Raw genomic sequence first — 14,320 nt, forward strand, 5'->3', positions numbered from 1 at the left:
TTCAGCGAGCTGCACGAGACTGACGGGCTGTCAGGAGAGGGAGAGGAAAAGAGAGCACCCCGCTTATTTTTCCCATTTTATTATCCAGAATTGCTGTAAACCTTTGAATAAAGTAGTTAATCTACTATTAGTAGTTTGTTTAAATGCAATACTTATGTTGTTTTTTTCATTAACATAAAATAAATCTCACGTACCCCCTGCAGTACACCAACGTACCCCTAGGGGTCCGCGTACCCCCATTTGAGAACCTCTGAGAATAGACCATTTAGGCATGTTAACCCTTTAACTGCCAGACCAAGAAAAAAGCTATGGAATTTTTGTTTGTTGCATTTTCTTATCAAATGGGCCACAAATAAGCACAAACAATTATTATGTTGACTGACCACACAGTTTTGCTTTTATGAGCCTCTACCGTCTAGGTAGAGCCTCTAGCTGACCTTCTATGGTAAAAGTACATTTTCAACAATCATATACAGTACAGTATTTGTATGCATCAAACTCAAATAAAACACAAACTCAAATAGATGTTTATTTTATGGAAAATTAGCAATATATACAACCAGATATATTCATAAAAGATAAATTATAATTGTAAAAAAAAAATGGAAAAAAGTAATGTAAAGTGTTTTTCATGATAAAAAAAATACTTGCTCATCTTACCGTGTATGCTGAATTGGCCTAACAGGAAACCACTGGCCTAACGGCAAATGTCTATATCCTGTGTTGGCCTAACTTGCTCATCTGTGTGCAACTTTGGGCTGAATGCCATGCATGAAAGGTGCTATATAAATTATTATCACTCTTTCACTCTGAGACTCATAACACAGTACTAGATTTAGTAATATTAGCATGAATCTAGCCATGTATTTGCCATATTGTATTGGAAAACATCTCTGAAACAGTCATATTGCTAGCTTACGCAAGGCCAATTTGACCGATTGATTGAGCATATCAATCATACCGATTGATTGAGCATATTTAAAAAAATAATAATTACACCCTTGTTAAAACTTTTTTTTGCATCAAGTTATCTAATTATGTTCAGTCAGTGCCCTGCCACTAAAATATGTCAAAATTGATATGGTTACCTTACAAAAGTTGACCAAAAAGAGTGATTTATTCGGCAGTGACTTCCTCAGTGGAAGCTAGCTGAAGGGCATTCTGTTAGAACCACAGTGACATCTAGAGGTTGTTTTGTGCATAACATGTCAACCAAAGGGTAGAGCTGGCTGAATCAGATGGAGTTCAACTTTTTTTTTTTTTCAACAAGATATCAAGACACAAAATGTGCTCTACCAAATGGTGGTGCTGGCAGTTAAAGGGTTAAGGCTTCAGTGGGTCACAGTACATTTGCAAAACTTTGAATGAAACTGAATTTAAAGACATGACTACAAACATTCATTACTTAGCAATGGCAATGTTTAATCATTAATATAAACTCAAAAATAGGATTGAAGGAAATATGTATTTAAGAAAATATCTTTAACACTATTGAGTAAGTTAACATGGAATTGAGAGTGTTTTGTCAAATGCATTTACATGTTTACACACACACACACACACACACACACACACACACACACACACACCACACACACACACACACACCACACACACACACACACACACACACCACACACACACACACACACACACACACACACACACACACACACACCACACACACACACACACACACACACACACACACACACACACACACACACACACACACACACACACACACACACACACACACACACACACACACACACACACACACACACACACACACACACACACACACACACACACACACACACACACACACACACACACACACAGCACTTTGAACTGTGCAAGCAGCCTCAAGCTTTCAAACACTGGCAGATGAGTGGTGCTTGAGAAGCCTCGTGCACCACTGCCTCAAAAAAATGTTTCCAGGCGGATCTTGAAGTTACTCTCTTGGTGCCTCACTGCGATGCCATAGCGGAGCAGCAGCTCTATGTACGGGGGCCAGAATGTGTTGTCTATCGTCATATAGGGGTCGTGTGGTGTGTTCAGAGCCTTGTTCATGAGCAGCTGTGGGGTTACAGAAGACAGAGGGAGAATAGGGTTAAGTAATGGGGCCATGTGAATCAATTTATAAAGTTTGCAGGCATTTACAGACAGTTCAATTGATATAGGTTGAATTTATATATATATATATATATATATATATATATTTAAAGGTAGGGTAGGTAATTCACTTCAGAAACACTTTGTTATATTCCATGGAAAGCTCTTAACATCCCAATAGCAATGAATACATTAAATGCTTTGACAATAAATATATACAAATATTTCATCTGTGGAAGCCGTGGCGCTGTAAAAAGCAAGTCCAATGATCTGCCTCGGACCGTGGCAGACAATTGGATGGCCTACCTGCCTGTCAGCGTTTCATCTCATGCACAAACTTATCTCATGCCCTCATTGGTCATGTGCGCGTTCGTGTGTGTTGTAAGGAAGTCTGAAGGAAGGGGCAGATTTTTTTCGGTTGTGTACTTTCAAATTCTAGCGCACTCGAGCTGGTTTCTCCATTCTTACCTACCCTACCTTTAAGTGGGACATCACTTTCGTCACATCAAATCTCTTTACGAAATGTTTATAGTCAATATATATTGACTATAAACATTTCGTAAAGAGATTTGATGTGACGAAAGTGATGTCTCAGTCAGTAGGGGCTTGGACTGTGAGCCGTAGAGTCGCCGGTTCAAGTCCCCGACCAGACCTAAATATGGAGTGTGGCCTGCTACTTGGAGAGGTCCCAGTTCACCTCCTGGGCCCTGCCGTGGTGCCCTTGAGCAAAGCACCGGACATCACTTTACTACATGTAAAGTAGTGATAGTTTGCAGAATGGACTGCTGTTCACCATGAAAAAGTCTGAAACTTAACGCAATTGTTTTAAAACTCTCAACTTTGCAGCCTATCAAAATGCAGCTAAAATGTCCGATGATGACGTCATGTACCGTGTGGTATCACAGCAACGAACAGATGGATTCAACTTGATAATGGCTTATCCTCAAAATAAAAGTTTTCTCATTTTGCTCAAACACGCTAGCTTAGTTGCTATTAAACTGACAATTATTTGATCGTTTTTTTGTTCTATATCTTATACAAGTTTTGTTTCTTATCAAATGAATTATATGTATTGTGAAGCACTTTGTAACTATGTGTTATGCTTTTTGATATGGTCTGGACATAAAGGCTTATAATATAAATGTAATTTTCATACGTCTACTCTATGCTATTTTCAGTTTGTTTTTAGGGCTTTTACTGGTAACGGCTCTATGTGATATACATTTTCTGTGAGATGTCTACTGTGAAGCAATTTGAACTGCACTTATTGTATGAAAGGTGCTATACAAATAAAGATTATTATTATAATGTAATGATTCAATACCCACCTCGAGAATTTCATTGAGGGAAATCATGTCTTTATCAAACTCCTGGGAGCTCTGAGAATGAAAACACGAAATCGGTTAGTTGCAGTAGAGCAGAAACGGAACAGGTATTTTATGTAAACACAAAAGCACAACGAGCATCAAAGACACAGGAACACTGCACCTTCTTCTTCTTCTTGGTGCTGGACTCGTACTGAGGCAGAGGGACGTGCTTCTCCAGAACATCCGACAGACACTCCATCAACCTCTGCTGGTACACATTCATCTTCTGGATTTGAGCTTTGGTGTCCAGCAATATACTGTGGAATGCATGTTTACACACACATGTTTGGTAGAATTTGTTTCCTTTTTTCTGCTACTATTCTCAGGGTGAGCTGCCCTCCAGTGGAAACACATCTCAAAACTTGAACCCTTCTTGTTTAGTGTGTTTTCTCCGCAACACTCACCTGTGCTCTGATGCTTTCCCCTTTTCCATTTGCATTCGCTCAATGTGGTTTTTGGTAGCTATCAGCACTTGTGTCTTCTCCTCCAACCACTTCTGTTCACTGAAAAACATTGACTTTTATCATTATTCATACATAGAGCTAAACAAATGGAATGTTTCTGAAAGGCCATGTTTAAGCATTTCCAGTATTTTCCCTGAGGAAGGAAAAGAAAGTCTGAACTTCACACATAAGGTTTACGCACAGTTCTTTGGTTTCTTTCAGTTTGTCTCTCTTTGCTTCCTGGCAAGAAAGAACCATCTCGAGTTCTGAGCACAGTTTGAGCATCTGCGGAAAACAAAGAGGAAACATTGGTGGCATTACTGGAGCATTTAAATAAGAATTTCCAGTATTCTTTAATGTTGTAACATATCAAGACATACCTCTTCTTTTCCAGCTTCGAGTAAAACTTCTGAATTTGATGCCAGCACTAGATGTAGAAAAATAATGAAGTGCACTTTAACACATTAGAAACAGCAGGTAAACAATTTCAATTAGATTTGAAAGCCTGGAATCACAATTTGATAAAGTAAAGTCTTATATTAAATCTTGATTAAACGAATGTGTATCGCACCAATTTCACAGCAGACTAAACGATTTCCTTTAAAATGTTGTGGAATGAAAGTAAACTGTACCTGAGGCATAACATCGTGGTGCTAATTTGTGATATTGATATTTTGTAAATTCATATACTTTGTTATGTTCAAGCTTTTATCACAGTGTGAATGGAGTACTTACATTTAGGCTCCACTCTCAGCCACTGCTTCAGTTCAGCTTCCGTTGCCATCAGTCTATTTGCTGCCTGTGAACATTTGGCAATGCACAGAAACAAATGATCAATCTAATTTATTAAGCAGGATTAAGTTATGTTATTTGCATTTAATAATGTCACACATTTCAATAAAAAATAAATAAGCTGATCATATTTTGTAATATGTGAAAGGACTTTTTTTAAATTAAATATTACAAAAATACTTTTTTGCTCTTTGGGGACATCTTAACCTGAATTTAGCACATCTGTAGGTGAGGAATAACCTAGAGTCTAGTTTTAAAAGTTGAGTGACTGGTTAAGATTAACTCTGTCCAGTGAAGACGAGATACAGGTCACAGTGATATTTGGTTTTGTACAAAAACATAATCAAGAAGAACAAGCTTGAAATGTGACGTTGTTTGTTAACATTTATAAAACACACTTATGGCTTGTTGTTGCCATCTGAAGCCATTACGGGATGCCGCTTTGACAAAACTCTCTCATTGTCTGCATTTTACATTTGTTACAGCAAGGTTATAATTCTTATTTTTATCATTAGTTTTACAGCTATTTTGAACTAATATTAGCATTGTAAAATCACTAACTATAATGTGTATAGCTTGTTTTCACATGTATGTACTACAAAGTATTATAACTTGAATGTATTATTTCATCTTTTAGGTGTCCGTCACTGTGCTCTTCCAAATGCCTCTGCAGTTCCTTAAATTCAATTCATTCTTTAAGTTTACATTATACATTTTCCCTGAATGTGTTAAAGGTTGAATATTGGTGCCAGAAAAGCACAGTTTGATGAACATTTGTCAAAGTTGTTCTTCTGCCTTTCCCTGTATTTCATAATGTGTGAATTGTCAACCAGTTAGGAAGTCTTTATTGCCAGTTTAGGCCTTTGAAATACATTATGATTATTAGGGATGCTCCGATCGCCAATTTCGGGGCCGATCGCCGATCGCCGGAATCAGTATCGGCCGATACCGATCGCCGATCCGATCGAGTGGGCGGAGCCTAAATGGAAGATTTAAACATCACTTTAAATCTTCCATTTAAAGTGATGTTTAAAACTCAGTTAATGGGGCTCATTCACTGGAGCTTCCACAAACAACAATCAACTTAATTATTACATTCAAATGATGTACATTATTCAAGTTTACATTCACTTTGGATAATAACACGGAAGAAATTAGCGGAAGCGCTCTCTTTTCCTCTCTCTCTCTCTCCTGACAGCCTGTCAGTATCTCACGCAGCTCACTGATCCAGTAATGAGTGACCCGACAATGAAGAATAGCTATATTTATAATAACTAGTTTAGCTTGTTCCAGAGGTAGATAAATTAGCTAAGTGTGTTAGGTCTAACTCTTACGGTACGTCCACACAGCAGCTTTTCAAAAATCTTGAAAATCTTGGAGCTGGGCGTGTCTGAAAGCTTGGGGATTTTTTGCGAGCAACGCGACCAACAACCAATCACATGAATCTCCCGCCCCCGACATACAAAGCAAAAAACCCCGGGGATTTTATGCGAGCAATATATATATATATAAACTCCCCAAACAGGCGAAAACCTACCAGTTTCACCCACTGTCTCTGCCACCTCCCTCCATGCTTGGTTCCTCCGGTTTGTATCCCGTTAATAGTTCTGGTCGTAAAGAACCGGGTGATTTGCTACCGTAATTTCTCGTTTGGAATATGAGGAAATGAACTGCGGTCTGGTTCTCCCTGTGTGTGTGTTTCGCTGCGTTTACCAGTCCGGCGGGCGGAGCTGCAGGATTTCTGCTTCACACACACGTTGCATACCGCTATTTTACTGTCTTTTTCGGACACCTTAAAAGAATGCCAGACCGGAGAAGCCATTTTGGCGAGCTTGTTTTGCCGCACACACAGAGAAAAGTGTCATGTATTTTACGTCATGTGATCGGCTTTCGCGATCGGCATGTTTAGAGAGCACCGATCGATCGGTAGAGAGTGAGTATCGGCCGATCTCGATCGGTAACCGATCGATCGGAGCATCCCTAATGATTATAATAAAGGTCTACGTTAATGTTACATTTTAGAGTCAATGTAAGGGATTTTCAAGTTTGCAAGTGAAAAGTGTTGTCTAGGCTAGGGTATTTATATAAATCTTTTTAATTAAATGTCATAAATTCATGTAACAATGATATTTCAAAAAGTAAACGGAAAAATGAAATGAACACCAACTTCAAGGTGTTCCATGTGTTACCAGTGGTGTAAAGTAACTAAGTACATTTACTCAAGCACTGTACTTAAGAACAATTTTGAAAGACTTTACTTGAGTGATCCAATGTTTTGGAACTTTGTACTTCTACCTCACAACAATTAGGAGTTTGTTAATAGAGTATCTTTACTCCACTACCATCTAGGGTTGCCAGAAACTGACCATGATCAAAATCGATTATTCAGCAGCCCTGGCGAATAATAATCGATTATTCGACCATTCGACCATTCGACCGACCGACCGACCGACCGACCGACCGACCGACCGACCGACCGACCGACCGACCCTCCAAGTTTACAGTAAAACAAACTGGTGGTGTGACCAATGGCCATTTACAATTATTAATAATATTACTATTATTAGCATTAGTCTATATTTTGGTTGAAACTAAGCCAGAAAAATAAAACATAAATAATAATAAAAAAATATATAAATAAAATCGATTTTTAAAAATAATATTCGATTATGGAGACTGTAACGAATATTCGAATAATCACTGGCATCCCTACTACCATCATTTAATTTAGTTATTAGTATACATAGAGTAAGTACAAGATCTGAGTACTTCTCCCACCTCTGTGATACATGGGGATTCACGTATATAAAGTGAAGCATGTACAGTCATCTCACCTGGTCTTGAGGATTCTCACATGCATCTGGTTCAGACAGTATGATCTCATTCTGAAGCTGCAACACAGAGACACAGACTGCAGTTTGTAACTCTTCTTCTCTTCCGGGCCCAGAGTATAAAGCACAGCCCGGGGAGACATTACCTTCTCCAGCTGGATGAACTGCTCCTCACACTGCTCCATGAGCTCATTGAGAGCGGTCTCTGACAGAGCCTCTTTCGCCGCCACACCTGCCTCCAACTCGGCCTGGACACGGGAACACAAAGAGGACACTATGTAGCGATTTGTATGCCGTGTTATGTATGAATACTTAGTACAGCACGGGAAATACTGTCGGAGTCAGTGCATGGTTGATGTATTGTTAGCTGTAGGCTAGGTTGAAAGTTGACATTAGCTAGTTTAAGTTCGCAGGGCCGATATTTTCTATTAATAATTGATGTGAAAACCTTGCACTTTACATTATTGTTTACATATTGGCACTACAAGAATCAGTCAAAGGACGAGTCGACTCACCATAATTTGTAAATGTCAGAGATGTATCTCCAAGTCACGGAAAATAACAACAGACGCTCCTTTTTCAAATTACCGCCAACGCTGATGACGTCATATCTGCGACAGAGTGCTGAGGAGCGCCATATATATGAGGAGCCCTGCTGCTGCGCATGTTCAGTTTTTTTAATGTAATATTAGGAGAAATACTAAACCAGAAAAACTTCAGTTAAGCAGAAGAAGATCAAGGTAGGACTCATACAAATACACAGACTGAGATAGGATGTATACATACATTGTTGTTGCGTGTTTTTATATTTTACCATATTTCCATTGACTTCAAGTTGTTGGCAATTTTCTTAAGGTCCAAATGAATGGGTATATCGAAAACGGTTGCTTTTGGGGATCGATCTGATAAAAGAGAAAATATGAGGCAAGATTGAAGGGAAACAGAAACAATGGCATTTTAAATAGGAGCTAGAAGTTCCCTTCCAGCTAGCCTACTGCTTTCAGAGGGGGATAAAGCACCTTTTAACAAACTGCATCTATTAAACAGTAGGATTGATCCTCACTACCTTTATTTGACAGCAACAGCCACTAGTTACTTTAAATCTCAAGAATTTACCTACAAAAAAAGACCAAAGTTTAAATATGCTGCAATTCAATAAAATAAATTGAAACATTCTGAAAGGGGGAAATGGGTCTCTATTCTCTTTTTGTATTGTTTAATTACATTTTAGTGTACCACGGCCACCCCTCCTTTTTAAGGTTTGAAATGCGGGACTTTTACTTTTAAGTAATTTGAGGTATACTATAGCCTACTTTTTCTAACAAAGGGATTACAACTCAGTCAGTACTTTTTCCACCACCGCCAAATAATACATGTAGGCCTAGGTGTGTACATTCTTTTGAAATGCATTTATTTCCCATTTATTACACGTAACTTGTGTGATTTGGTAGGTTTTGCAGGAAGCATGTAAGGGTTCAGTAGGTTGCAGGTGCAGGAGGTGTCATTACAGAGCCGGCCCATTAAGCGGCATAAGCGGCCGCTTAGGGCCCCGCAGCCACTAAGGGCCCCCTATCAAAAAATGAAAAATAATAATAATAATCTCAGTACACCGTCGCCGTGATAAGTATGTTTAATTAATGTTGTTAATATGCCTAGATTGCCTACTCTCAAAGTAATGTATTATATTATTGAGTCCATCATATAATACATTAACCGTGCTTTACCTGAACCTCATCATGAAAGGACGGCAGGATTGTAATTGCCCGTGTTCAGTGAATGCAACAGAGGAAAGACACCAGACCAACCAGAGAGTTGAATGGAAATAAACATATGTCTTATTGGCTGACAGGTACCTATCCTGTGAGCTGTGACAATAGAGAGGCGAAGTCCCGCCCTTCTACTTCCGCCCCATGGGACCTTATTTCGGAAAAATTATGTAGGCTATTGAAGTCAATGGAGAGCGAAAATGTATCTTTCGATCCCGTTATGTGCCATGAATTACACATATGATGTTTGTCAATCTTAAAAAATAATTTCCATGTCAAAAAAATCAGAGTTTGTCGTAAAACTGTTGAAATATAAGACTATATAAAAAAAAATACGCAACTAGAAAGACTACAAATCCCAGAGTCGCGTAAATTATGTCATTGTTTTCCTCCACTAAATATAAGAGATAGCTAGGATAACTTTAACAATATGCCTGTGCTTAGTACCAGGTTGTAATCATACCAGCAATGGGTCTTACTCGTTCTTTCGCTTCCCGTCTGATGAAAGGACCAGGAATGGCTGGCTGGATCAAGTTAGCTACCTAGCTAGTTGCAAGCACGTTAGTTAGCATTACACCCGGCTTAGCCTTGTTATTTTTATTAGCCTTAACATGAAGTAACATTAAGTGTTAAACAGTAGAGTAGTAGTGGCTGGCTGGATCAAGTTAGCTACCTAGCTAGTTGCAAGCACGTTAGTTAGCATTACACCCGGCTTAGCCTTGTTATTTTTATTAGCCTTAACATGAAGTAACATTAAGTGTTAAACAGTAGAGCACGTTAGTTAGCATTACACCCGGCTTAGCCTTGTTATTTTTATTAGCCTTAACATGAGTCTTACATTAAGTGTTAAACAGTAGAGTAGTAGTCATATTTCGTGAACCCTTTGAACTGTCACCGGTGTGATCATTCTATAATACACCTTTACAGTAGTGACAGCCATCTTGGTGACGTGTGTTTAACGTGCCTTAACATGAGCCTTAACGTGTGTACTTCACAGTGTTACGGCAAAACATTTTTTTTTTACTTGCAAAATTATCTTTTAAATTGACAAACATCATATGTGTAATTCGTGGGACAATTCAAACGGGATCGAAAGATAACGTTTCTCTCGCCGGTGTTTCCGCCAGACCAGGGCTGAGAGGGCGTCCACCCAGAGGGGGGGGGGGGGGGGGGGGGGGGGGGGGGGGGGGGGGGGGGGGGGGGGGGGGGGGGGGACTTGAATTTGGACTTGAGCCGTCCCTTATACTGTCTTTATTACGTTAGTGAGCCGGATCATTTGGCTCGGCTCTCTTAAAGCGCCAGCTCTTTTGGCTCCCAAACGGCTCTTCATGTTACCACAGGCCACGGAGCCTCAGTTTCGCCGCTGCGAGGCGCTGGTGCTCGCAGCTCACGCGCGTGCTCAACTCGCACGGCTCATCAACTTGAAGAATCTCGTTTAATTTGGCATATTACTCTCAATGAATATAAGAAAGCACTGCGTAAAGCGAGAGCAGCCTACTACTCTTCATTAATAGATGAGAATAAGAATAATGCAAGATTTCTTTTCAGCACTGTAGCCAGGCTAACAGAGAGCCACAGCTCGATTGAGCCTTCTATTCCCATAGCACTCAGTAGTAATGATTTTATGTGCTTTTTTAATGATAAAATTGTTACTCTTAGAAACAAAATTAATGACCTCTTGCCTTTGACCAGTATAGTGTTATCAACAGCTCCCGGAAACGTAAGTTCTAATATTACACTAGATAGTAAACTAGAATGCTTTTCAGCCATAAACCTTGAACAATTAAATTCAATGATTCTCTCTTCTAAACCATCAACGTGCATGTTAGACCCAATTCCAACTAAGCTGTTGAAGGAAGTTTTTCCGTTAATTAGCACTTATTTATTAAATATTATGAATATGTCTTTATTATCAGGCTATGTTCCACAATCATTCAAAGTAGCAGTGATAAAACCGCTTCTTAAAAAGCACAACCTCGATCCAGAGGTTTTAGCCAATTATAGACCTATTTCCAATCTTCCGTTCCTCTCAAAAATTATTGAGAAAGCGGTCGCAAAACAGTTGTGTGATTACTTAAAAAACAATGATTTATTTGAAGCTTTTCAGTCTGGCTTTAGAACACATCATAGCACAGAGACAGCTCTGGTTAAAGTCACAAATGACATTCTAATAGCCTCTGACAAGGGACGTGTCTCTATTCTTGTTTTGCTCGATCTCAGTGCTGCATTTGATACTATCGACCATGATATCTTATTGCAAAGACTAGAGCACTTAGTTGGCATACAGGGAACTGCTTTAGGCTGGTTTAGGTCCTATCTATCTGAACGCTCTCAGTTTGTACGTGTCAATGATGAATCTTCCACGCAAACCAAAGTTAGCCATGGAGTGCCACAGGGCTCAGTGCTTGGACCTATTTTGTTCACATTATATATGCTTCCGTTAGGCAATATTATAAGGAATCATTCTGTAAACTTTCATTGTTATGCGGATGATACTCAACTATATTTATCAATCAAGCCTGATGAAATTAATCATCTAAATAAAATTCAAGACTGCCTTAAGGACTTAAAAACGTGGATGACCTTAAACTTTTTGATGTTAAACACGACCAAAACTGAAGTTATTGTACTTGGCCCGAAGAATCTACGAAACAAATTATCTAAGGATATACTAACGATGGATGGCATTCATTTGGCCTCCAGTGAGACTGTAAGGAATCTTGGTGTTATATTTGATCAGGATTTATCCTTCAACGCCCACATAAAATCAATTTCAAGGACCGCCTACTTCCATCTACGTAACATTGCAAAAATCAGGCATATCTTGCCTCAAAACGATGCAGAGAAACTAGTCCATGCATTTGTTACTTCAAGGCTGGATTATTGTAACTCTTTATTATCAGGGTGTACCAAGAAGTCAGTCAAGTCGCTTCAGCTGATTAAAAATGCTGCGGCTCGTGTACTAACCAGAGTTAGGAAAAGGGACCACATTACTCCTGTTCTGGCTGCCTTACACTGGCTCCCTATAGAACACAGGATAGAATTTAAAATTCTTCTTCTCGCCTACAAAGCCCTTAATGGGCAGGCGCCATCTTACCTTAAAGAACTCATTATACCCTACTGTCCTACTAGGGCATTGCGTTCCAAGAATGCAGGGTTGTTGGTTGTTCCTAGAGTCTCTAAAAGTACAATGGGAGCCAGAGCCTTTTCTTATCAAGCTCCACATTTGTGGAATCAGCTTCCAGTTTGTGTTCGGGCGGCAGACACCCTATCCATTTTTACGAGTGCGCTTAAGACCTTCCTTTTTGATAAAGCTTATAGTTAGGGCTGATTAGATTCAGCCCCTAGTTTTGCTGATATAGGCTTAGTTTGTCGGGGGACATCTTACTTCTTCCTTCTCTCTGTCTATACCTGTGTACTCTCATGTTCCGATTAACCCAGCTTCCCCAAATGTCTTTCTTTTTGGTGTATATATACGCCGGGATCCGGAGTCATGGATAATCCTGCGCTCCTCTGTCCTGGATCGCGAGCCCTGGATCTTGAGTCGTGGCTGTGGTCCTGGATCATAGGTCCTGGATGGATATCCTCGTGGATTCATCTTCCTATTATACACACATGCATTTCCAAACATTTGGACTACCTATGTTGCAAATGTATCATCTTTTCAATTTACACACGGCATCTATTGCACGTCTGTCCGTCCTGGGAGAGGGATCCCTCCTCTGTTGCTCTCCCTGAGGTTTCTCCCATTTTTCCCTTTAAACTGTGGGTTTTCTTCGGAAGTTTTTCCTTGTACGATGTGAGGGTCTAAGGACCGAGGGTGTCGTATTGTCATACTGATATTTTGTACAAACTGTAAAGTCCACTGAGACAAATGTAACATTTGTGATATTGGGCTATATAAATAAACATTGATTGATTGATTGATTGATCGCGTCCAAATCGCGCACGTTCCGTATTGTCCAGTAGCAGGCACCGCCGATGTCGGGGAAACGATCTTCAATACTCTGAAAATAATCCCACCAGACTCCTTTGCCCCTCCAACAGCGGGATGTCCTTGTCCTTTTCGTTATTTCAAGCGATAAAAACTCTCGATCCTCTCTCGAATTATTAATATTTAATGACGGCAAGACGCCCCCCTGGCGGAAACGCTGTCTTTTGCCATTGACTTCAATACATAATTTTTCCGAAATAAGGTCCCATGGAGGTCCACCGGAAAGGGAGGGACTTCGCCTCTCTATGTTTAAAATAAACTGTCAGTCGGACTCAGAGTTTTTGAAGATGGACATCAGTACATTTTTTCTTAAAAAAAAAAGCAATTCTCAAGTGGTGGCTCACACAACAACCCCATAGCCACCACTTGAGCCAGGTAAACAAGGTATGTAAATGTCAGTAAACTTCCAAGTTATGTGAACATGTTAGCAAAGCATAAATTACAGCTACGTTGACGTTACTTTGAATCGCGGGGGGAAAACTAAACCGTTAGCAAGTAGCTATAGCTAGCCAGATATATTAAATAAACACTTTGTCATACAATCTAAATGTTATGTTTTTTAGCGTTACCTGGTGATTTCAAAGAAAGCTCTCTGGAAAATGTTGACTTACTGTTCGACATGAAGCTAGAAGCTACCTTACAGTACACAGTTGATCCAGAGTCCTGAGTCCCTGTCAGTTAAAGTGTTTCATAGTTAGCTTAGCTAAGCATCAACCTAGCACTGAAATATATGGATGTTATGTGACAGTATTTCTGAGAAAAAGTCAGCTGAAATGGTGGCATAGTTGCCACTGCTTTACGTGTCGACAGCATGTTTGAACTTATTTGCAGCAGTAAATGTGGCTGTTTGGCCACTGACGTTGCCATAACAACACCTGAATTTAAATGTGCAACCTCTTTTTGTGACAGATTTTTGCATGAAATTATAATTCTTCTGAATGATATTCCTAGGAGCCTGGGAGTACGCTTATCCGGTCTACATGTGTTTTGTGGACTTGGAGAAGGCGTA

The 14,320-nt window shown here is 39.6% G+C and overlaps 1 protein-coding gene across 1 annotated transcript; it reads right to left on the reverse strand.

Moving 5' to 3' along the window:
• Window positions 1-1,753: 1,753 nt before the first annotated feature.
• On the reverse strand, window positions 1,754-8,158 carry cenpk (centromere protein K). Its single transcript, XM_034239278.1, has 10 exons — window positions 8,067-8,158; window positions 7,698-7,799; window positions 7,555-7,611; window positions 4,664-4,727; window positions 4,309-4,355; window positions 4,131-4,213; window positions 3,890-3,988; window positions 3,607-3,742; window positions 3,447-3,497; window positions 1,754-2,082 (listed from the first exon to the last, which is right to left on the reverse strand). Exons 1-10 carry the CDS (start codon window positions 8,067-8,069, stop codon window positions 1,927-1,929), a joined length of 798 nt encoding a protein of 265 aa, XP_034095169.1. The 5' UTR covers window positions 8,070-8,158; the 3' UTR covers window positions 1,754-1,926.
• Window positions 8,159-14,320: the final 6,162 nt, after the last annotated feature.

This window comes from Gymnodraco acuticeps, unplaced genomic scaffold, assembly GCF_902827175.1.
Source record: "Gymnodraco acuticeps unplaced genomic scaffold, fGymAcu1.1, whole genome shotgun sequence".
Classification (NCBI taxonomy): domain Eukaryota; kingdom Metazoa; phylum Chordata; class Actinopteri; order Perciformes; family Bathydraconidae; genus Gymnodraco; species Gymnodraco acuticeps.

Coding starts and splice junctions, on each gene's coding strand:
- cenpk (XM_034239278.1), bottom strand. Junction 3,989..4,130: donor CTGAAAGAAACCAAAGAACT/GTGCGTAAACCT, acceptor AATGTTTTTCAG/TGAACAGAAGTGGTTGGAGG. Junction 2,083..3,446: donor CCCTCAATGAAATTCTCGAG/GTGGGTATTGAA, acceptor GTAACCCCACAG/CTGCTCATGAACAAGGCTCT.